Source organism: Akebia trifoliata, chromosome 12 (assembly GCF_017979445.1).
Source record: "Akebia trifoliata isolate Shusen 1 chromosome 12, ASM1797944v1, whole genome shotgun sequence".
Classification (NCBI taxonomy): domain Eukaryota; kingdom Viridiplantae; phylum Streptophyta; class Magnoliopsida; order Ranunculales; family Lardizabalaceae; genus Akebia; species Akebia trifoliata.
Window position 1 is genome coordinate 27,449,282 of NC_141386.1, and position 25,435 is coordinate 27,474,716.

The 25,435-nt window shown below is 35.3% G+C and overlaps 1 protein-coding gene across 1 annotated transcript; it reads left to right on the forward strand.

The window, feature by feature from the left end:
* Positions 1-2,280: 2,280 nt before the first annotated feature.
* LOC147389238 (protein PAF1 homolog) lies at positions 2,281-11,330 on the forward strand. The gene is made up of 12 exons (XM_086418101.1): positions 2,281-3,693; positions 3,810-3,881; positions 6,892-6,999; positions 7,087-7,267; positions 7,368-7,444; positions 7,548-7,667; positions 9,472-9,577; positions 10,047-10,133; positions 10,304-10,372; positions 10,465-10,536; positions 10,624-10,767; positions 10,874-11,330. Exons 1-12 carry the CDS (start codon positions 2,666-2,668, stop codon positions 11,009-11,011), a joined length of 2,202 nt encoding a protein of 733 aa, XP_086274227.1. The 5' UTR covers positions 2,281-2,665; the 3' UTR covers positions 11,012-11,330.
* Positions 11,331-25,435: the final 14,105 nt, after the last annotated feature.

The following is a 25,435-nucleotide window of genomic DNA, read 5'->3' on the forward strand; positions in this document are numbered from 1 at the left end:
AAAAAAAAAAATAGAACAGAACAGAACCAAATATTACCAGAAACACGGAACAGATGAAACAGAAATTTGAAACACTATTTGTTTTATGAGTTATTTTGTATTTTATAGAATCTAAGTGAAACACGGTACAAAGGGTAAGATTTTAATGGAGAGACATTGTTTTTCTTCTAATGATTTATGTTACTTCTACAAATCTAGAAGAAGAAGAAGAAAAACCAACTAAGTAAATATCAAACAGAGCGACAAAAGAATTTCAAACTTTGATTGAAAATCATAGCTCAGGTTCCTTGGATCTAGAAGACCATAGAACCAAAAACCCATCAATATTTTTTTGTTCAAAAAATTATAAATAAAAACAAAATTTTATAATACTGTTTGGAAATAAGAGTTATTGAAGTTATTAAATGGGGTATTTCTAAAAAGGAAAGAAAATGCAAAAAATGGTAATTTCAAATTTCAAATTTATGAGCTTTGTTTTAGAAAGAATCTCTCAGAAACAAATAACCCATAACAAAATATTACCAAAATTGTATAAATAATGAAAAAATAGTAAAACACAAAAGAGAAAACCATCAAAAACTACGTGAAAATTGGAAAATTCGACAGAAAAAATTGACGGGCCAAAGGTTACGAATTTGAGAAACTGAATTTTGACAGTCTAGGACAGTCAAAATTCTTGATGTCCTAGATTTGACGACTTAGAGCTGTCAAATTTCTCTCATCTTTCATTAATTTGACAGTTTTGACCCGTCAAAAAAAATTTTGACAATAAAAAATTCGACACCAATTCGACCTTTTGGTCCGTCGAATTTTATGAAATTTGATGGCCCAAGGCCATCAAATTTAGGCTTTTTTCACATTGTGAAAAGTAGATACCCATTAAGAAAAAAACTATTTTTTTTTCAACATCTTGAAGACTAAAAATAGAGATTGAATGTCAATAAGTTCGCCATTAATGGGAGCAGAGCAAGAGCTTCATCGCAGAGTGAAAAAGAATATATGTTGAGATTTCTAATGTTTATATAGTTATAAAAGGAACACTTGGAAGAAAATCAAAGACGTGGAGAAGGGGTAACCTCCAGTCCACCATTGCTTACCTGACAAAGTTGCAAAGATGAAGATAAATTGAAAGAGAACTTCTTGATTGTAAGATCAGAGTGAGAGAGATGGCGTCAACTTTCTACTCTGTTTTACTCTTCTTTTTTTTACGGAGGCTTATTGAACCGTGCGGAGGCTCGTTAAAGTATTGGTAATCGAGGGATTCAACTGATTTTTATAAACAAATCGACAACTAAAAGGAGTTGTGAACAATACCAAACACTCAAGTTTCAAAAAGGAACGTGTTGGCTTTCACACGACTATTCCAAACGCATTGTAGGATCGTTGAAATTCTTGATGTTCCCAGATTTGACGACTTAGAGCTATCGAATTTCTCTCAACCTTCATTAATTTAACAATTTCTGCCCGTCAAAAAAAAATTGACAATAAAAAATTCGACGCCAATTCAACCTCTTAATCCGTCAAATTTGGGCTTTTTCACATTGTGATGTGGTGGTGCTACTTATTTAATGATTTGTTCACATGTTGTTTCTTTGGACATAATGAGCTTTTAGATCCCTAACGAATGACTATTGAAATCATTCAAACCTTCAAACTCCCAAATTTTGAGCTGTATCCGTTATTTTTATATGACAATTACGTGTCAATGCTTAGATGTGGTATCGTTACTTATTTAGTAGTTTGTTTACATATCGTTTCTCTCGCTATAATGTATATATGCCGTCATTTTGAGATTCTGATCCTAATGAACGACTTATTGAAATCATCGAAACTTTTCGAACTCCCAAGTTACGAGATATATTCCCACTAGTGTTATCAACAAACAATATTGGGTATTGAAACCCTAAGATCCTACTCATAATTTACACATTAATTAGTATAATTAGATAGTCTCATCCATAGCGGGACCATTTATGATCCTACCTGTATTTGAAATAACGGGAATATTATAAGGTGCTTTCCAAAATTTTCACAACCTGATTTGATGGGAAAAAAACTTTGAAGCGAGTAACCCTCTTTAAAGTTTTGAAGAAACGCTCTCCATTGGATTACACATGGTAATTTTAGGAGGTGTCTCAAATTTTAGGACATGTAGGCGTAAAATAAATTTAAAATACTACGTGTCTTGTAAAGAGGAGGTTTTCTTCAAAATATGAAGCGGGCTGTCCGCTTCAAAATCGGACTCTGATTTGATCGGCGATTTAAGGAAAGTTTTCCAAAATTGCTTCTAATAAGTTCAAACTCTACAGACGATAACCATTAGAACATCGCTCGCTCAGTCGCTCTTGATGGTGAGGGTAAGCTTTCTTCGATCCTCCCCTTCTTCATTCGCAGCTTTTAAGATTAAAATTTTCTAGCACCAGAGGTCAGAATTGATCTCTGCTTCTCTCTCTCTCTTTCTCTCTAAGACTGATTTGTTGGTCTTCGTTTGATCCTAATAACAACAACAAATTTCTTGCTCTTAGGGTTTTGGAAGAACCAGAAGTGAAAAAGATTGGATTTTTCTTCTTTCTAGGGTTTTATAGGTTCAGATTTTACTGGCAATTCGTTAATTAAAACAACTTGCATGTAAAACCACTATAGATTATAGAAAGTAAGACAGAGCATGGAATCGTTCAGATCGTTCCCTCCACAATCTTCGTTTCGTCCACCACTGAATCAGACCCCTCATGTTCCACCACCATTGCAACCACCGTTACAACCACCACTACAACCACCACTACAACCACCATTACAACCACCACTTCAACCCCCTCGTCAGAATCAGAATAGGGGTTTTGCCCCAAATTATAATCAAATTCAACCCAATTCAAGTATCCACCATACTGGGTTTGGATCATCCTCACACCATTACGGTCCTTCGAGAGCAACCCAACAACAGCAACAACAGTACCCATATCCACCCCCACCCCCACCACCACCACCAGCCCCCATGCCCCCATCTTCAATAAATTCGCAACCACCGCCACCTTCTATGTACTACCCGTCTTCTCAGTATTCCCAGTTCAACGACCCTCATTCAGTACCCCCACCACCTCCACCACCACCTTCTATTCCACCTCCACCACCTCCTTCGTCGCCTCCTCCCAATTCTTCTATCCCTCCTCCTCCTCCTCCTCCGCCCTTAGATCCTCCTTTGTTTCCTCCACCACCACCTCCATCTTCTTCATCTGTTCCTCCACCAAATCATGCTAAAGAAAGTAGGCCCACCGATAATCGTCGGCCACACAATAGAGAGGGTCCTAGAGATGCCAATGGGGGCGGCTGGCGTGAATCAGGGCATTCGAAACATGGGCTTCCTCCTAAACAAAAGGGGTCTGCTGTTCCAATGCCATTGGGGAATGCCTCTCGGGTACCTAATGGACTTGCAAGGAAGGTTGAGACAGAGGAAGAGAGAAGGTTGCGTAAGAAGAGGGAGTACGAAAAGCAAAGGCAAGAAGAGAAGCAGAGACAGTTGCTGAAGGAATCTCAGAACACAGCATTGCATAAGACACAGATTCTGTCATCTGGGATGAAGGGGCATGGGTCAATGGTTGGTTCGCGAGTTGGGGAGAAAAAAGCTACTCCGTTTTTGAGTGGCGAGAGGATTGAGAACAGGTTGAAGAAGCCCACAACATTTTTGTGCAAGTTAAAGTGAGTATTATTTATTTAGTAAAAAAAGTGTTTTTTTAAACATCTTATAGGTTGGCAAGTTTCAGCTTCCTTTATTTTCAATACTGACACTTCCATCTCCCGTTTTCTCTTTGTAGGTTTAGGAATGAACTTCCAGATCCAACAGCACAACCGAAGTTATTGTCTTTGAACAACACTTACAAAGAGCAGTATGTTTTTGTGTCCTTAGAACCTCAGATAACTTCTAGTTACTTACATATATTTTTTTAATGAAAGAAAAGTGTTAAAAAGTACAAACAACAATGCATGAAGGCAAGGGCGGCTCGATACAAGTTGAGGCCTAAGGCGAAAACTCTAAATGAGGCCTTTTTTTATGTTTAGTATATTACAATAAATAATATTAATTTGCTATCTATGTAATGATGCTTATGGAGATTTCTAGTTTTCTTTTGCTAAAATTATTCTTTTATTATTTTGGGAAGTCCATAAAAATTATTTGTGACCTAATGTATTACAGAAGCTTAATTAAAATATAATTTATCAATGGTGTTGTGATATGCATGAATCTTTGGGTGTCTATGATTGTTAGTTATTGATCACCAAACCTCCAAATCCAATTAGTTGATTTGGTTCAATATCCTCTGTAAATAATCAAGTGGTTACACTAATATCCAAATTTTCATTAAATGGATATAATGTAATTATGTAAACCCCAACACTCCTTGAAATTTAAGAAGAAAGGACTAATATATAAGACATATTCAAAAAAAAAAAAAAATTGAAAAAACACTAAAAATAGGCTTAGACCCATAGCTCAGTTGGTTTGACACATTGCAAAACAACTTTGAGGTCATGGGTTCAAGTCCAACTTACCCATCAAAATAAAATAAAATAAACACTACAACTGAAAAAAAAAAATTCCCTATCAAACCAATAAAAATCGAAGAAGCACATTGTAGGGAATAAAAAAATCAAAATTTTAACCTAATAACAAACTAACAAGTAAATAAAATAATTAATAAAAAATAAATTGATTACAAAAATGATGATAAAGAGAGAAGGATCAATTGAAATTATATTTAGTTAATTAAATATTGAATTTGCCTTTATAAGAATACCCTATTTGTTCCTTGATACTCCAAACCAAATCCAATATGTATCTAACTCTTTTAATTATTTATAAAGAGGGAGAGAGAAGAGGGGGATTTGTTTAGACTTTTATTTTTGTTACTTTTAATTAACATACAAGGGAAACCTTTAAAGATTTTTTTTAAGGGAAAGTCCCAAAAATTAAGAGAATTAAAAATTGAAAAAAAATTCCAAAATAGTATACTATTTCATTGTAATACTGAAAAATGGTAAATTACAATCTTCGGAATTTAAACATTTTGGTTAAAAGTGGGAAATTTTTTTCCTATTTTGTAAAATAGTAAATACTTTTTTCCGTTTAATTGAAGTAAAATGGTTAAAAAAAGTTTTGCTCTATAAAATAATGAGTTTGTTTCTTTTTTTAATCAGAATGTTTTAATTTCAAGAACAGTAACATACCATTTTCGGAAATAAAATGAATAGTCTATTGTTATGGATTTTTAAATTTCCAGGTGCATGTTTTGGTAAAACAACCTTTTTTTGGGAGTAAGTCTAGCCTTACTTAGTAAGATTTCAACTCTTAGTAAGGGCCGTTGAACTCACATTGTGGCATCCAAAAACATGATCCGATGCCACATGGATGTAGAGGGCAAAAATTCTATGAACTTCATAAAAAAAACTTAAAAAGGCTATTTTTCATCGTTAAATTTTAATTTTAATTTTTGAGAGTTGGGTGGGAGTTCAGTAGCTGTCCATTTTCAAAATTTTTGATCAAGCCCCAAAAAAATATTTTTTTTGAATTTTTTTTGGAATCTGAGTTTTTCCATGAAATCTAGAGGGATGTGGTGTTGGATTACCAATTTGGTTCTCCATTTGAGCTTAATGTCCCTTATTAAGATTTGAAATCTTACTAAGTTAGTAAGGAAAATGTTTCTCTCTTTTTTTAACCTTTTCACGTAAGTGGGATGGAGATCTAAAGAATTTTGTATTCCTCGAAAAACCAATTTCTAAAGTCGTAAGGATTTAAGAGATCTTAATTAATGTCTATTTTTGTTTCTATTTCTATTTCTATTTCTATTTCTAGAATATTTCCAAATTCCAAGTAAGGGTCTATTAAAAAAAATTGGGCGGAGGGTTGGAGAATTACCACGCGAGAACCTTAATTTATTTTATTTTGGTTGGGGGGGGTTGTCAACTTGGGGCTAGGGTCTATTACTAAGGGGCAAAAAAGAAAAATTGTGAGAGTGGAATTTCCAAGGTGTGAACGGAGAATCTTAAAGAATTTCTTTTTGAGGCCTTCTCTCGAGATGGGCAAGGGTTTGTTTAGAAAAAAGAAAAAAAATATTGGGTGAAATTTCTTTGAAAACCTCTAAAAATTAATTGGGGCCTTAGGCAATTGCCCTAAGTTGCCTTGTGCTTCAGCCGGCCCTGCACAAAGACTTGAGTTGGATCTTGAATAGATCTTAGTCTTGATAGATAATGCATGCTGATTGTTGAAGTTTAAAACTGTAAGTGAAAGTGTTAGATTTCTTTCAAGAAGGCAACCTAGGTCTGAAACTGATCTTAGCTCGTCCATTTAAACCTGTTTATTGATACAATTTAAAGAAAGACACTAGTTTAGTTTTATTTACATGCAGCGATGAAAAAACAAGTTTTCTTTAATCCCAAGAGACATAGTAGTAAACCAATTTTAGTTTCTTTGTTTATTTTTTTTTTCAATCCACCATTGCAACAATTTACTTTACCCATGCAAATTAATGAGTGATTCTCAGTAGTTGATGATAGGGAGTTTTGAAAATAGTTTTGGTCTTTTAATTAGTATCCTACTTGTATCATCAGATTAGAATTTCAATAGTGTACACTTCAGTATAGGGTCTTCGAAAAATTGTTGCTTGTTTATATAGGGATTTAAGTTTAAAGTTTTTTATGTTGGCGGGTTTAACAACTAACTATTAGATTCATTTAGGTTGAGTTCACACAGATCCATTTTCCGTCCCAAAAGCTGAATAAATTGAGTCTTGGGACGAGGTCTGTTGTCTCTTAAGGTTATTGTTTCATCCAACTTTTATTCCTCATTTTCTTTCAATTTATTATACAATTTTATGGTGATTTTTCTGATCCATGTTGCAGATTCACTAAATACACTATCACATCATTGGAGAAAATGCATAAGCCTAAACTTTTTGTTGAGCCAGATGTTGGGATACCACTGGACCTACTTGACATCAGTGTATACAAGTATGCGACATACAACAAATTTTATGTTATTTACTCATGTTTTCCCATACCCATCACCACTCTTATTGTAATTTCTTTTGCTTTCAGTCCTACTACTAGTGAACCAGCCCGTGCTGTGGAAGATGAAAAGTTGTTGCTTGATGCTGAGTTAGCTACCCCTATAAAACAAGATGGCATAAGAAGAAAAGAGCGACCTACTGATAAAGGTGTTTCATGGTTGGTTAAGACACAATATATTTCTCCTCTTAGCACGGATGCAGCGAAAATGGTAGGAGACACATGGTTCATCTGAGAGAACACCTTTTTTCTTGAGGAAAAAATGTACTAAACATGTATGTAATTAATCAAAATGTGTTGGCATTTTGCAGTCCCTTACTGAAAAGCAAGCTAAAGAACTGCGAGAAACAAGGGGAGGCCGCAATCTTTTGGAGAATCTCAATAATAGGTTTATTTCATTTGACCCGTACAAGCGAAGAAAAACTAAGACTGCAAATACACTTGATAGGCATTTTTTCTTTTGTATGCTTAAAATGTTAATATGTTTATAGGGAAAACCAAATCCAAGCAATTGAAGCATCGTTTGAGGCATGCAAGTCACGCCCGGTTCATTCAACTAATGATAAATTACAACCTGTTGAGATTCTGCCGCTGCTACCTGATTTTGATCGGTATGGGCTTTACATTTTTGTGCGTTTATGTATGCATTTATGCATGTTTCCTTAAGTTGTACAAGTACCAGCACAAGTGTCTAAACCTGACATGGATGCAAAGTCTAGTTTAATTGATCCTCAAAAAAGTGGGATTCATGACTTTGACAATACAATTTAGATATGCAAAAAGGTTATAATGGGTTCTTTAATGACATGGATGATGGGTCTTATCATATATCTAGTGATAAGTTGGTAACATGCATGAAAGCTTTCTCTTTTTTGTGTCATGGAAAAGGTAATAAATAGTTATATAGATAATGGCTTCAAATCATATGTTTAGTGATAAGTGTCTGCAAGTGTAGTTCCCACTTAGATTTTTTCTATTTCAAAATGTAGAAGTCATAACCGATGGAAGATGTAACTAATTTTGCAGGGAATATAACACCAAGGAAATTTATAGGTATTACCATAATCTGAGTGGTGCCAGGATCCTTGATGTGTTGACGCAAGTAGTTCTCACCCCATTAATTGAGTTCTTGCCACAAATACTTGTGTGTTCAACGTATTTAAACTTTGTCGAAGTGTATAGAGGAAATTAATCATGTTAAAACTGAATGTTTTCATCACTTACAAAAGATGAGCTACTGCTAGGCAATCAGGCCAAATGCGATACCATTGGGGAGTTATATGAGACACAGGTTAGGTGTCCAAAGAGGAAGGACCAATCAAGTGGAAAGGTTGGTAGGATCCCCCACAGCAGACGGCCTATTAGGAAGACAGATAGGATGCCTTCAAAGCATATTTGACCTGGTTTAGCCTACTCTTACTGGACATGAGTTTTGGAATACTCTACTAGGCCGATCCAGTTTTACAATACTCTTACTGGACATGCCTTCAAAGCATGTTTGACCTGGTTTGGCCCCTTGCTTTCCATGTTGGGCACCTAACCTTTCTTCTTCAAGTGGGTCCACCAAGGACCAACAAAGCGAACAAAAAATTGTTGAAGTAATCATTTATGGTAAGATCCTGCTTGAAGATAAAATTCTAAAAGATAACCCGTATAATGCTTTGACTGTTGTTATAATAGTGTCTTGATACCAAGGATGATATGCAAACAATTGCATAAGGAACCATTAGATCGACCACCCTCTGGAAGAAACAGCATCTGTACCACCTACTAAAATGTTCTAAAACAACCTTGGGAGAGACAAACATATCCTGAAGAGAGAAAGGTATTACTCCCACACTACTGGGATGAGATCATAATGCAGCAGGTAATTAGATTCTCCATTAGGTTTGCAGTTGGAGCAATAATGTATTATAATTCTCTCTCGATGGATAGCACCTACTCCTTCTTAGGAGTTAGTAATAAATAAATTGTAAAATCTCTCTCTACCATCTTTCTTCCCTCCATATCTTGTACTCTGCAAGATCAGTCACAGTCTAGGTTTAGTCTGCCGCATGAACCTACCTCTTTTGCAATTCAGCTCTTACTTCTGTACCTTGTAGTAGCACCATAATAAGCAATAGATATACTTTTGTCTAGGCCTTCCACATACCTGGGTTCAAAACACCCATTCACTCACTTGCTTACCAATAAAAAAAGTGCTATAAAATGTTTAAAATTAAATGGTTCGTTTTTCTGGTTTTTTCTTCAAATTATCTGCCTTAAATGATACTAATGGTGTAGCTTGTAAAAGAAGATTTGGTAATGGTGTGATTGTGCTACTTTATATGTTAGTCAAGTTTTATCATTTTGACAACGCTAGAATTCTCGTTTTTAGTTTTGAGAGCTAATTGGAAAATTATGGTGCTGCACCAGGTACGATGATCAGTTTGTTTTGGCGGCCTTCGATAGTGATCCTACAGCTGATTCAGAAGTCTACAGCAAGTTAGACCAATCTGTTCGTGATGATCATGAATCACATGTGAGTTATTTTCTTTTGGTCAGGAGGCTCAAATTTTATTTCTTTACTAGGTTTGTGACATCAAATAAGTTATCCATTTGTGAACTTAAGATACTGTTCGAAACATTTTTAAACCACTGTAGGTGCCTGTTTTCTATGTAAACTTTTGAATTTAAACATACAAAGCAAGTCTTCCCCAACCCAACATCGCATTTTAGGTAAACAATGATTATTAATTTAGAAGTTCATACTTGTGGTAAGAGGAATATTTGGGTAGCTAAGAACCACATGATTGGTGCTCCTGAGGATGGTTGCATGGAGAGATCCTCTTCAGTGATGATCAAAGATGTTAAACCATATCAATCTTGAATTTACTGGCATTGAGATTTTATTTCAAGAAGTTTCCTTCTGCCTATTATGATTGCCCAAATGCTGTGAGTAGCTTACTTGTGTGTGGTGTGCTAAAGTGATCCATCATTCTTCATCACAGGCAATTATGAAGAGTTTCGTTGGAGCTGGCTCAGACTCCACTAAGCCAGAGAAGTTTTTGGCCTACATGGTCCCTTCACCAGACGAGGTTCACATATCCTTTTATTAACTTAGTTTCTTGAATGCCTTGTAGGATAGCAACTCTTTTTTGCATCTACTGCACTAAAGTTGCTTAATCGTGAAGTTTCTAAGCTGATGTTGTGTTTCATGCTTCTATTATGTTTGGCAATTACTGATTGATTTTACTTGCGCTGTCAGCTATGGAAGGATGTGTATGATGAGAACGAAGATGTCTCGTATAATTGGGTGAGGGAGTACCAATGGGATGTATGTGCCAAGGATATCTCTATATTTTATTTTCTAGCAAAGTAACCTATTAAAATCACAACTTGAAAATGGTCTTTTATGATGCCATACAGGTAAGGGGTGATGATGCAGATGATCCTACAACATACCTTGTTGCATTTGATGAGGAAGAAGCACGCTACTTGGTATTCCAACTGTAGAGAAACTATGGAGCTATGTTTTACGTTAAAACATTCTTGGTTTGACTTATAATACTTCCCTTTCTGATGCAGCCTCTTCCGACAAAGCTTATCTTAAGGAAAAGGAGGCCGAAAGAGGGAAGGTCCAATGAGGAAGTTGAACATTATCCAGTACCTTCGAGAGTGACTGTAAGGCGGAGATCAACGGTTGCTGCAGTGGAGTTGAAGGAATCAGGAGTATGTCCTCAAGTCATTAAATCATTAAAATGTTCATTATGCTTGATTTTAAGCTTTCTGTGATTTTATGTAATCCTTTGATATCTTTGACTTGTAATGTTTTCAGGATTATGTCGGTTCAAATTCAAAGAGAGGAAGGTCTGCCACCGAAGATGGCCTTGAAACTCCAGTTCCGCGACATAAGGTTGCCCGTGTACAAGACATGGATCACTTTAGTGGAGCAGAAGATGACATGTCTGACTGATTGCTGGTTAGGCAAGAAAGTTATTTCTTAAAGTTTTCCAATCCGTAATCTTGGCTGCATAATTGGAGTGCACTCGATCTGGATACTACATTTACAGAATTGAGCGGTGGCAATTTATCCTTTCATCTCAACACCAAAAATTTGTACTTATACAAATCATAGTTTGGGAACATATGAACATAAACCTTTATAAGGTTGATCATGTTTATTTTTCCGTAGTTGGGGGAGATATGGACATAAAAAAGGAAACTTTTTAACAAGCATGATCATCTGTATTATTCCATAATGATAATCTTCATTGTTTTATTGTTTCCATTTATTTCAATGTAGCTTTTGCATCTCCAATTTCTTTGATGAATAGAACTATGGGATGCATTGCTGGGTTGTCTTCATTCTAGGTGAAATCTTTGTTTTCTCCTCTAATCTCATTTCCATACAATCTTCCAGTGTCATTCAAGTTGTGCTGATAGGCAAATTGGTATAATCACCATTCTATAAAAATGATGGATGAATACTAAAATTCTCTCTTGGAATGCTCGCGGCCTCAATGATAGATCAAAGAGGTCAGGGGTTAAGGCTTTGTTACAGATTGAAGCATTGCAGTTGGTGGTATTACAAGAATCTAAATTGGAATTAGTGAATAATTTGATTATTAGAGAGTTAGGGGGGATTAAAGATTAGGGGTGGAGTGTTCTTCCATCCATTGGTACGGCCAGGGGAATTAGAGTTATGTGGAATAAGAAATACATTGAGGTGGAAGAAGATTGTCGATGCATTTTCTTTATCGGTTCTATGCAAGCTTGGGGACAATTTTCGATCGGTTTGTACCAGGGTCTATGGCCCATCTTGTTATGGTAATTGTCCAAGTTTTGGGAAGAGTTCCAGGATGTAAGTGTCCATTGGGCTTGTCGTGGTGTGTGGGTTGATATTTCAATGTCATTTGCTTCTCTTTCGAAAAGTTGGGTGGGTCACGAATCTCACCACAGATGAGACGTTTTGGGAAGTTTGTAAATTCGCATCGTTTGATTGATCTTACGTTAATTGGTGATCAATTTACTTGGTCCAAACGTGAAGAAAACCCAATTTTGAATAAATTGGATTGTTGCTTGATTTCACTGAGTTGGGAAGAGAAATTTCAAAGAATAGTCCAAGAAGTAGTGCCAAACCCAACATTTGATCATTGCCCCATCTCTTTGGTTGTCGGTGATTGTAGCAAATTGAATTAAGAGAATTGAAAAAGTGATTAATTACTCGGTCCTAATTAGGTTTTAAAAGGATTACATAGTCTAATAAGTGGAAAAGATTCAAAATGACAAAAAACTAATAAAATAGAGTTATTCAACACCCACCTCAAGTTGGTGCGTGGATATCAGCAACACCCAACTTGGACAAGACATCTTCAAAGGCGATTTTGATAACACATGTAGTAAGAATATCGATAAGTTGTTAAGATGTAAGAACAAAATGAGCACAAATCTGCCAAGAAACAATCTTCTCTCGAATGAAATGTCGATCAACTTCGATATGCTTCATTCTGTCATATTGAATCGGATTTGTTATTATGTTAATAACTGATTTATTATCACAATATAGTGAAAATGGGGTTGTCACGGGAATACACAAATCAGCTAGTAAGGTCTTGAGTCACAACAACTCATATACTCTAAGTACCATAGTTATGTACTCTAACTTAACATTGGATTGAGAAACCACATCTTGCTTCTTATTGCCCCAAGTTACCAAATTGCCACCAACTTTAGTATAGTACCCAGAAATAGATTGTCTATCAGTCACTGAACCATCATAATCTGCATCTTTCATGTCTCAACGCGAAAATGACCATAATTACTAGACAAAATACATCGACTAGGATATCCCTTGAAATATCAAAGAATACGATAGACAGTAGTAAGATGAGATATGCGAGAAGAGTGCATGAACTGACTTATAACATTAACAGCATAGGCAATGTCAAGACGAGTCATAGAAAAGTATATCAATTTTTTCACAAGACGTTGATACTGACCAATCAGAACGACAGTTTTACCCTAGGAGTGGTGTAGAAAAAGGGTATGATCAATAGAACTCTGATGGAAACCAAAATGATGCATTGCTTTAGTAAAGCACTCAAACCATGCGTGAGGAGACTACTTCAGTCCATAAAGAAAACAACGAAAACAACAAATATGTCCAAAAGAAGTAAATGCAAGAAAATCAGGAGGTTAGACCATATAGACTTCTTCATGAAGATCACCTTTAAGAATTGCATTATTGACATCTAACTGAAAAAGGGATCACCTTCTAATAGCAGCAACGGAAAAAAGAACTCAAATGGTGGTCACTATCAGGATTATGTTTAATGGTGAAAACTCAACAGCATCCCACAGCCTTCCTCCCAGGCAAAAGAGGAACTAATTCCCAAGTTTAAATTTTTTTAAGAGCATTCAATTCATTAATCATAGCTGCTCACCACCCAGGATAGACAATAGCATTTGCAACAGTATTAAGAAGAGAAACAGAAGCTAAAAAACTCTTATAGGAAGGTGAAAAAATAGAATTAGATACATAATTAGAATTGGGATAAGTACAAGTGTGTTTACCCTTGCGAGTGGCGATAGAACGATCATCACAAGGGATAGTAGGAAACAAAGTTGGTCTGACATAGAAGTGATGGTAGTATTGCGTGGATGCCGAGAGTAAACTTACAATTGAGGAGGTGATGAACTGACAAGAGATGGAGAATGAGGAACAGTCATAAAAAGAAGAAATAACAAGGGAAAAGAGTTATCTTCAGTGGAATCTAGAGGAAACCACTCAGATTGAATAACAATTGACTTAGTTTAGTATGGGGTATGCTCAAAGAAAGAGACATCCCGAGAAATGAAATGCTTTCAAGATGGAAGATGATAACAACGGTATCCGTTTTGCTTAGAGGAATAACCAAAAAAATACATTTTACGGCCTTAAAGTCAAGTTTAGTGCGAATTTGATCAAGAATTTGAACAAAGCAGACGCACCCAAATGGACGCGGGGAAAATGAAAGTAAGGGACAATCCAAATGGAACTAAGATAAGGGAATAGCAAACTGAAAAACCCGAGAGATGATCTGATTAATAAGATAAACAGCAGTAAGAACTGCATCGGCCCAATAAGATTGTGGCATGTTCATGCTAATAGAGAGGGCACAAGAGTATGGTAATTTTTCCTTTTTGATTGATCATTCTGTTGAAGAGTCTTAACATTGGACATTTGATGTTCAATGCCAAATTATAAACAAATCTTCAATACCTTACTATAAGTGTACTATGTACCATGATTAAAATGAAAAGTCTTGACGATACGACCAAACTGGGTATGAACCATAGAAAGAAATTGCTTGAAGATCCCGTATACTTCACTTTTGTATTTCATAATATAGATCTAAGTAGTAAATTGTGGTCATCGATGAACTGGACAAAATAGAGAAAACCAAGAGTAAAAGTGACAGGGAAATGTCCTCACACATCAGAGTGAATTAGGTCAAACAGAGTAGGTACAATAGTATTCATACTAATAGGATAATGAGAACGAATATGTTTAGCTAATTGACAAGTTTCACAAGAAAAATCAAGTAAATTATTATTATTAAATAAAGTAGGGAACATGTGTTTCAAATATCTAAAGGAAATATGGCATAAACGTAAGTGCCAACACATTACAAATGCCTTATTAAACTGACTACTCCTACTAAGCTAAGAAACAAAATGAGTGCTAGGTGAAATAGGTGCGTCTAATAGATACAAGTAATTCACTTCACATCCAGGATCAATCGTCCTTTTCAACCCTAGACCCTGAAAGATATAATGAAAGGAATAAAAAATTACACTATAAATTCAAATGCTACTAACAGAGATAAGATTAGTAATAAGTTGAGGAACATGTAGTGTATTAGTTAAGGATAAAGACAATGTAATAGAAAAATGACATTGACTGGTTATAGAAGACAAAGAACCATCAGTAAGGCAAACTTTACAATAACTAGAACAAACACTATAGGTTTTGAATAGAGATGACGTACTAGTCATGTTGTCTGAAGCACCAAAATCAATGATCCATGGTAAGAAAGTAGTGGAAACACTGTGTGCAGATGCAAAGGTACCTAAGTGAACGAAAGTAGAAATCGATTGAGGTGAACTCTCCATCTGATTAAAAATTTTCTTGGATTTGTCAAGCTCAGCCTAAGATATCGACATCGAATCCGATGAGAAGGTAATAACTGAAGGAAGTGTCGTATCAGTAATCGATTGAGAGACTACATGAGTTGAAGATCGTTGAGACAATTGACATTGTTGATTAGGACGACCATAAAACACATAGCAACGGGCCTTCATGTAACCTAACTTTCCACAATGATTACACTTATATCGTTGACGTGTAGGCAGAGATCCACTCAAAGGTTATAGAAAAGGTATGCAAGCAAGCACAATAAAGAGGTCTCTTGAAAAGTGAGGTATGACAGTTGTGCGATGACTCACATCAGTTAAGACATAAGAATACGCAGTCTATAGGGATGAAAAATTATTCATACCCAATAAATGAACTCTCGCATACTCAAACTCATCCTAGAGACCAGCTAGAAATTGAGAAACTCGATTCTTATCTAGAATCATATAATGCCTCATTAAGAGACGAGGAATAGAAGGTCAACTCTTCCTATCGAGCATGTAGCTGTGATATATAGGTGATAGCTGAAGAGTTTCCTTGCGAAAGATGGGAAATTACAAATATTCAAACATTATTTTGACGTTGTGAGTAGATATTCTTTACAGAATCCTATATCTGTTTTGTTTTCTTGGAGAACATAAAACCAGTCATAATGTATGGTTGCATAGTTGTAACTAGCCAAAAATAAACCATAGAGTCATTAGCAAACCATTGGGGGTAAGTAGTATCAGTCGGTGCAAGTTGTTTGTTTGTCTTTGTGAGATAACCGATATTTCCTTTTCCACTAATAAACATTTCAACTGATCATGCCCAAAGAAGATAATTAGGACCATCTAATTTCAATGTGGTAATTTGAATATTTGAAAAGTCGGTCGAATGAAAGAAAAGACCACCCGATCCATCACTATTATCGATGGTCGGGGAAGAGGACGTCTCAGAGTCCATTAAAAAGTCAATGTGTTTTGGTTTGAAGGGAGTTCAAATAAGAAGAGGGGATGATTCACAAGGAGAAATTGATCGCAACACCTTAAAGGTGGCAATACACGATCGTAAGAGGCGTAAAAAGTGATCAAACATGGATGTAGATGACCAAAAAATTCATTAACGCAATCGTATGCACTTAGGAACAGTTTTGTCGATGTCGTGAGCTTCAAATAATAATTTGTTGTAACAACTTTCAAACAACAATACTATTTTGAGCATACCCCCAAAATAATATTGTTGTTACAACTTTCAAACAACAACACTCCTGTGAGCACAACCCAAAACAACACCCTGATGTGATCGAAACTTTCAAACAGCACCTCTATTGTGATCGAAACCCCCAGACAGCATCCTGTTGTGATCAAAATTTCCAAATAACACCTCTACTATGATCGAAACACCCAGACAACACCATGTTGTGATTGAAATGCCCAAAATAGCACCTTTATTGTAATCGAAATCCCCAGACAGCATCTACCTCGATTTTGTTTTAGCAAACAGTCAAGGAGCTATTGTCGCAGGTCTTTATGAATGGTCTAAGGGCCATCGTTTGGCCTAAAAGCCACTAAAAAACAAAACAAATGGCACCTCTTTTGTTGTCGTAAGGCTTCAAGGCATTCTAACAACCCTATCGCATGGTGCGATTAGGGTATGGAGCAAGAAACCCCCATAGGGGTGATGTTTTAATCGAAGACAAGTGGTGTTGAAGATGGATTTAAGAAAGGAGGGGGACGGTGGGATTTATAGCAAGGAAGGGGGCGATGGAGGTAGGCTCTGATACCAAATTGAATTGAGAGAACTAAAAAAGTGATTAATTACTCAATCCTAATTAGGTTTTAAAGGGATTACATAGTCTAATAAGTGGAAAAGATTAAAAAGGACAAAAAAAAACTCAAAAAAACTAATAAAATAGAGTTATTCAACATAATAGTAAGCCGATTCCGTTTTGCTTTGAGAACATGTGGTTGACACACCCCCAATTTCAAGGAAACGATTAAGAATTATCGGGATGAGTTGTCCTTTGATGGAAGACCAAGGGTGATGTTTAGAAGCAAGCTCAAAGTTATTAAAGAAAACTTGAAAATGTGGAATAGAGAAGTTTATGTTTCGGTGGATGCAAAGTTGAAGGTGGTGTTGGGGGGAATTAAGGAGTTTGATAGAAGAGAAGAGTTAGGAGATATGGACAGGGATGGAAAGGGAAAAAGAGAATAATTGAGAGTAGAATTTCATAAGTTGGCAGCAATGAGCGAGTTGTCATGGAAGCCTAAATCAAGGGTCAAGTAACTTAAGGAGGGAGACAACAACACGTGATTTTTTCAATCGAATGGCTAACTACTATAATAGGGTGAATCATATTTCAAGATTAAAGGTTCGTGGTAAGTAGAAAATGGGGCATAAAGAGGTGGCAAAAGGAGTTGTTGATTTTTATTGGGACTTGTACACAAAAAGTTTTCCTAGGCGGTCTGTTCTCAATAATTGACATTACAAGTGTATCTCAGAGGATCAACAGATTTGGCTGGAACAATCTTTTGAGGAGGAAGAGATGTTCTCCACTATTAAGAGTATGACGAATGACAAGGTACCTGGACCAGACGACTTTTCTATGGCTTTCCTCAAGTGTTGTCGGGACATTATCAGAATGGTTCTTTAGCGGTTGTGGATGACTTCCTCAAGTTTTGTATGTTAGATCGACCTTAAAAAAGTCTATGACCATGTCAATTGGTCCTTTCTTGAGTATATGTTACAAAGGATGGGGTTTGGTAATTTATGGATCAATTGGATAATGAAATTTGTCACTTCTCCTTCCTTTTCTATTTTGGTGAATGAGTCTCCCAAAGGGTATTTTAATAGTTCAAGATGTCTAAGACAAGGAGTCCATTATTGCCCTATTTGTTTTTACTTGTTATGGAAGCTCTCAGTAGAATGATATTGAAAGCAGTTCATAATGGTAGCTTGTTGGGTTTCAAAGCGGAAAGTTAGGGGCATCTCATCTCCTACATTTAGTTTGTGGATGACATTCTCATTTTTTTTAGATTTTTCTGCATCACAATTGAGGTTCCTTAGTAGCATCCTTGGGTATTTTGAAGCAGTGTCTAATATTCACGTAAATCTAAACAAGAGCATAGTGATGAGGGTTTGTGTTACACAAGGGGTTGAGATATTGATGGCATCAATTGGGTTTAATATGGGATCATTGCCTACCACCTACCTCGGATTACCACTTGGTGCTAATTCTAGAAGCAATGAGATTTGAGATCCAGTTTTGGAGTGGATGGGTAGAAGGTTGAGTACATGGAAAGCAACGTATTTATCTGAAGGGGGAAAATTGACAGTAATCAAGAGTATACTTGCTAGCATTCCCAATTATCTCTTGTCTATATTCTCTATTCCCCGTAGTGTGGAAGTAAAGATGAACAAGATTTATAGGGACTTCTTCTAACATGATAAGGAGAATAGAAGAAAGTATCACATGGTGAGTTGGAAAAAGATTTGTTTACCAAAAGTTAGAGGGGTTTGGGGCTTAAAAACTTTGCTACGTTGAATTCTACTTTATTTGTCTAAGTGGTTGTGGAGGTTTGGAGAAGTAGGAAGGTAGCTTGTAGAGGGAGGTAGTAGTTGATAAGTTCAGGTTGAAGGAGTTAAGTTGGGAAATAAAAGAATCTAAAGGGGCATATGGGTATGGGGTTTGGAAAAGCATCTTACGTCGTTTACCTTCTTTTCGTAAGAAGGTGAAGTTTTAGGTGGGGAAGGTTAATAGGGTTTGCTTTTGGGAGGATAGATGGTGTGGAGACACTCCGTTGAAAGAAATCTTTCCGGGTCTTTTGTGTGGTGTCTGTTAAGAAGGGGGGACAATAGACCCATTGAAGAAAGCATGAGATTTTAGTTTTAGGAGAGATTTTAATGATTGGGAATTGAGTAGAGTAGAGCGTCTCTTGGAGATAGTTGATGTGAGTCTTACTCTTTTTGAAGAAAATGATCGTAGGTTATGGGATAGTACAAGAGAAGGGGACTTTACCGGGCGCTCAATGTATATGGCTGAATTACAAACTTCAACATCCTTATTCCTTGTTTCCATGATTTGGGGTACAAAGGTTCCTTTCAAAATCTCGATCTTTACTTGGCAAGCATCCTTGGGTAGGTTAACCACTATGGATCAACTTAATAAAAGAGATTTTTCAAACGCCAAATTGTTTTGCTTTATGTATGAGAAATCAAGAGAAGGTAGATCACATTTTTATGCATTATGGAATAGCACATCGGTTGTGGGTCCATTACCTTAGCCTCTTGAGTATGGTTGGTTGTCTACCAAGTACAATTCAGGAGCTTTTTGACTGGTGCTTGTTTTGGAGTGTTCCTCTTCGCCACTCAAAACGTATTTTGTGGAGCCTATTGTCATTCGTTGTTTCTTGGGGTCTTTGCAAGGAAAGAAATAATCGGACTTTTGAAGGAAAGAGTTATCTTCTGAAGAGCTAAATTTGAATGGGTTGGGACTACTCTTTTTTTTTGGAGTAAGGCTTTTAAAGAGTTTAAAGACATTTTCTTTGAAGACTTTGTCGTTCAATGGGATCTCATTTGCAATTTGGGATATTAGTAATCTCTTTTATTTTTTTCTTTTTAATAAGCCTTGTAATTAAGTGACATCTCATCCTCTTTTTTAATAAATTTTAACTTATAAAAAAAAATTGGGTTAATAATGGAGTGAGGATGAAGGATTATAACCAGATGAAGAACGAGGAGAATGAAGATCAAAGATTGATGAAGTAATGTACATCATAAGTCCATTGGACTTTTGATCATGATTTATTCATTAAGGTTCATTATTTCGCAAATTTTAATATATCTTTAAATTAGAAGGCTGATTCATATATTTTCTTATTTAATGGTTCATTATGATACCCTTTTTAGATCAAAATATAAAGGGCAGCTTAGTGAAATAACCTGGGAAATCATTGTATGCAATGGATTTTTCAATAGGGTTCACGATGAAGATGAAGGACAGGTGTTGAGGGTGAGCGCAGCTTGTTTTCGTTGTTCACAATATTGATCGAGGAGAGTTTGCACGAGAGAGTTTACAACTTTCACCCAAACCATGGTTTCTAAACTCGTCCGAGACCAAGACGTATCACCCGAGTCGTCTCAGTATCAGGCATGGACGAGATGCACAGGTCAATTTTTCAGATGAGATATTAAACCTCACGTTCATTTTTCATTTTTTTTTTAACGAGATATTTCAAACACATCAGAGCACTTGTCTGAGACGACTTGGTATCTCGAATGGACAAGACGAGACACGAAACCGAGTTTTAAAACCATGACCCTAACACGTGAAGTTAAGCAGTTTTCAAACACACGCTAGGTCTTTGTCGCTTGACCAAAAATCATTGGCTGATTGCATGTTCATGAAAAAACAGTGATTTAAAAACAAATAAATATCCAAAATATCCCCATGATTGAATATATATGAGAAACATTTTCCTAACTAACTTAGTAAAGATTTGGGCCTTACTAAGGGTCGTTTTGCTAAAATGGATTACCACCTCAGCAATCTAAGGCATTACTCCGAAAAACTCATAAAAACAGATATAAAAAAACAAAACAAAATCGAAAAAACAGTTCTCTTTTTAGAGATTTTATTTTTCAAAGTTGATAGAATTTTATCCTTGGCAACCCTGAAGCATTGGACCATGCTTTTAGATGCCAAAAGTTGAGCCCAAGGACCCTTAGTGAGGGTGAAATCATTACGATCTTAGTAAGGCTAGTCAGACTCCATATATATTGTCCAAATCCACATAAATACTTGTGTAACAAATATTTTTTACAAAAATATCATTAAAAATTTTGAAATATTTACAAATAAAAAATCATAAGAAAAAAAAATGTCAGTATAAAAGTTCTAAAATACCCTTAGTTTGATTTCAAGGAATTTGATTTTAAGAACTTTCAAAAATAAAAATGAAATTGGATCTCTCAGGAAGAACAGTGAGAAAGAGGAGGGGTTTGGCTGAGATAACTGACATGGGAATAGTTTGGGGTGGAAATGACTCATCTGAGTTGCTTCTGTATCATCCACCAATGAGACGAGCTGAAAAGTCGTATCAAAGACATAATTTGTTCTAATTTAAGACTTTTTTTAAAATCTTGTCCAAAACAACTTAGTCTCGTTCATGGACAATACGAGACGTCAAAACGAGTTTTAAAACCATGTTTTGTAACCCTATAATAACTCTTTTATGGGATACGTCCTTGGTAAAAGGCCCCAAGTATGATGAGCAGTACAGTGGGGAAGCCAATCCCCAGAATAAGCCAAGCAATTCCCCTATCAAAATTTTCATGTAAGCTGAAATGCAAACCATGCACACAATTCCTTATAAGAATTCTCCAAATCAACATTGATTTTTTATTCCAATAAGTTTACAGAACAGGAATAATACAATTTAAATACCAAAACAGCATAGAAGATTGCTAAGGGCCCGTGTGGATACAAGAGTCAGAAGTACTTAAAACATAAGTACTTCTAGAAGTACTTAAAACATAAGTACTTCTAGAAGTACTTAAAACATAAGTACTTTTTCTGAAGTACTGTCTCAAGTAGCGGAATACGTGTTGTACGTTTGGATACAGGATCTGAGAAATACTGTCAGAAGTACTTCTCACAAAATTTTGTGTTAGGAAACTATTCTGTATTCTGTTAAAATGACAAAAATACCCTTATATGTAATAATTACTATTTTTAACATTATAACTCTGACATATGCTAAAAAAAAGTAATAGTTAATGTTTTTATTAAATAAAAATATTATAACATCATTTTATATTTAAAATATACTTATTCTTTTTTTTTTTTTTTTAATTCGATAGAACCTCCCATAAATATTAGACATATGAAAAATAAAACCTATATAAAAACATGACAACTATCATATAATAAAACTTTTATCATCATACATAAAACCATATGTAATAATCACACCTACATATGTAAAATGAAAAGAAAACATTCATAAATAAAGATTATTTATAATTAGGATTAAGCTCATATAAAATCCTAAATCTAGCAAATAGAAATATAATAGAGAGAGAGAGAGAAAGAAAGAATACTTTAATAAATATATATATATAATAAAATTATATTAAAAAATTATAAAAATAATTATTTTCAATTTAAATAAATTTATAAATTTTATAATTCTATCGAAATTTCGACAGCATCTCCTCTTAAAAATGGACATAATAAAATTTTCCTGATAAAAAAATACCTGCATAATACACAATCTAACATCCACGCAACAGTTCATATAAATATTATCAATTTAAGCACCCTAGTATGTCACCAAAGCCTAGACCACGACCTCGAATGAACATGGGACTAAATCTAATATAAATTCATCCCAAAACATTAGAGGATTTTCAACATGAGCAAACCATGAAATTTTTATCTTCAAAAGCCAGAATGAAAAAAATCAAACACATCTGTGGATGAGGAAACAAAGTAAAAAAATAGATTTTGTGATAACCCAATCCACCACAAACTACAATAGAAATTATAATTGCAGGAAACAAAAAAGATATCATATTCAGCTCTAGGAAACTCCATTGCTAGTGTAACCATCTTAGACGTAGATGATGAGTGTTAGCTCATCCATATAAATGAAGGTTTTGAAAAGGTCCTTAAAACAGTTTAATGGTGTGCTAGTGTTACTGTTGTGGCCATTATAATAGCAGTAGCCATAACAACATTACCTTGTTATAGTAGGTTTCATTGTTTATGTTACATAACATTCAGAAATGTGTGCTAAAATAGGAAAATGAAATAGAAATTTGAATCTGGAACCATCATGATATTATATTGTCCATCTTCAAGAAGTTAAAAGAAAAGAAAAACTATATATTACAACCATTAACATTGAAAATGGTATGCTAAAATAATGTTTGGAAAAAAATACCCATTATGATTCGTTGTTCTCACTTATTTTATTAACGTTAATTTCTCAAGAAAAAAAATCATGAAAATATTTTCCTAACAAACCAACCGACACTAATAGATAAAAGAAAACAACAGAAGTCATGAAGGCACACATATTTTACATGATTTATACACACTTGTTACATCCATGAGTCATTGGAACTGATCGACATCATCGAAACAATTATTGCATGCCCCTACAATGGCAACTTAAACAAGTAAGATGGGAGGTTTGAGCATGTGTAAATGCAATAACCCTTGTATACAACAATTAACACATACCCCTTATAATCCATAGGTATACAACAATTTTCTTGATGGTTGTACCCATTGTCCTCAACAACCTCATCTTCAAAAATCCATTCACCCCAAAACCCATCAATCGCACGGTTAGGATTATAAAAATAAAAATAAAATTCTCTAAACAAAAGCCTTTTGTTTGGTACAATGCCAAAGTGAGTGTTCACGAGCTTCACTTACTTTCTTGTATACAATGTATAACATGCAAACACAAACAGTGTTAGAAATGCATGGTACGTGTCTCATGAAAATAAAAATGTTTTCATTCAATGAGTCTTACTGAGATGTTCATCAAGAACCAATCGAACTGGATGAAGTACTACACATGTTTTTTTCAGGCTTGGAGGCGTATTATGCACATTTTGGTCATTTATTAGATATGTAATAGCTAATACCATTGTGCCCATTTGTTCATTTTCTGTAGAAGTTACATCTATTGACATGACAGGATTTGAAATGTTGTCTGAAGTGCGAAGAAACATTGAAGGAAGAGGGATGAAAGTCTATAATGGATTCTCCCACTATAAGAGGGATGAAAGTCTATAAGAGGACTTAGTCGAGATTGACTCATCTAAGATCTGAGATGACTTGTCCACTACTGTAAAAATCTTGGACGAGCCAATTTGTTTAGTGGTTTTTGACATTAAATTCTATTTATTTTTAATGATTTAAATGTTTGTAATCTATACAAACTCGACCATCAACTGAGTTAGGAGATTTTTTACTTAAAATAATCAACTATTTTAATGATTTAAAGGGTTATTAATCTATAAGAAAATAAGCACAATGTGGGTATCATTCAGAACTAAAAAGTGGGGATCTCATCTACAAAATGTCAAATAGCCAAGATTCAAATCACTTAAAATAGATGTTTGCATTTCAGCTTTAAAACCAAAACCCTTGCTGAAATTCCCAAAGGAGGCTTCAGATTGACTCAACTCAACCAAAAATTAAATAAATAAATAAGTAAATTCAAGAATGGTTAAAGAATCAGTTATAGAAGAAATACCCAATTGATAGATACAAATTGGACTCAATTCATTGAAGAACAGATAGAATTCAAGATCATTCAACTGTTTACAATACAGATTTGAAGGGAAGTGATTGAGAACTTCAAAGTGGAAATAAAAAATCAAAAAGATAAGAAAAAGAAATCTTACAAAAAGAAAGTTCAAACGAGGATACCTCTCTCTGTCGAGGTTCAATCGAGGGTTCTATGGAGGGTATCAAATATCAGAGAGATCTCGCCATTGTTGAGGGTTTTCGAGGTTCCTTGAGGGTTTCTGTTGATGAGGTACTAGCCACCGTAGTCGTCCGAAGAAGGTTACTTGTAGGACGGAGAGAGATCACTCTCGAGGGTTCTGTCGAACGAGAAGGTTCCGTTGGGGTTTACGTTGATGGAGGCCTAGCCACCGTAGTCGCCCAAGGGAGAATATACCGTCGGAGGGAGAGAGATCACTCTCGAGGACTCTATCAAGGGCTGCGTCGAACGTGAGTCTCCTCTCTGTTTCGTGTGTGAAGAAGGGAGACTCTTTCGATATGTTCTGTTCTTATGGTTAGTGTTTAAAAAAAAACGATAACAATTGGGGGTAAAATTGGAATTGCGCGAAATTTTTTGACGGAAGAAGTGCTCTCCGCAAAAACAAAAATGAGAAGTATCAATTTCGATACTTCTCCTAAAAGTATTATTTTTACTTTTTTTAAAAATTATTCTTTCCAAGCATCCGATATCCAAATAATAGAGTAAGTGCTTCTGACTCCCTGCAAAAGTCAGAAGCACTTAGAGAGTCAATCCAAATAGGCCCTAAGATTCTCTGAAAATGAGACTTCAGGACCAAACCATTCTTCAAGAAAAAGTTTATTGCATCCACAGATTTTCCCTGGAATGAAGACAACCCAGCAACCCATACTAACATACAATCAAAAAATCCAAGTCAAGGGAACCCATGCAATCTGAATTTGCGAAAGATAAA

What these genes read in the sequence shown, in the direction of transcription:
- LOC147389238 (XM_086418101.1), top strand. Translation starts at nt 2,666, where the DNA reads ATGGAATCGTTCAGATCGTTCCCTCCACAATCTTCGTTTCGTCCACCA. An exon ending in TTGGAGAATCTCAATAATAG is followed by an intron (nt 7,445 to 7,547) that starts GTTTATTTCATT and finishes ATATGTTTATAG; the next exon opens with GGAAAACCAAATCCAAGCAA. An exon ending in TGGTCCCTTCACCAGACGAG is followed by an intron (nt 10,134 to 10,303) that starts GTTCACATATCC and finishes TTGCGCTGTCAG; the next exon opens with CTATGGAAGGATGTGTATGA.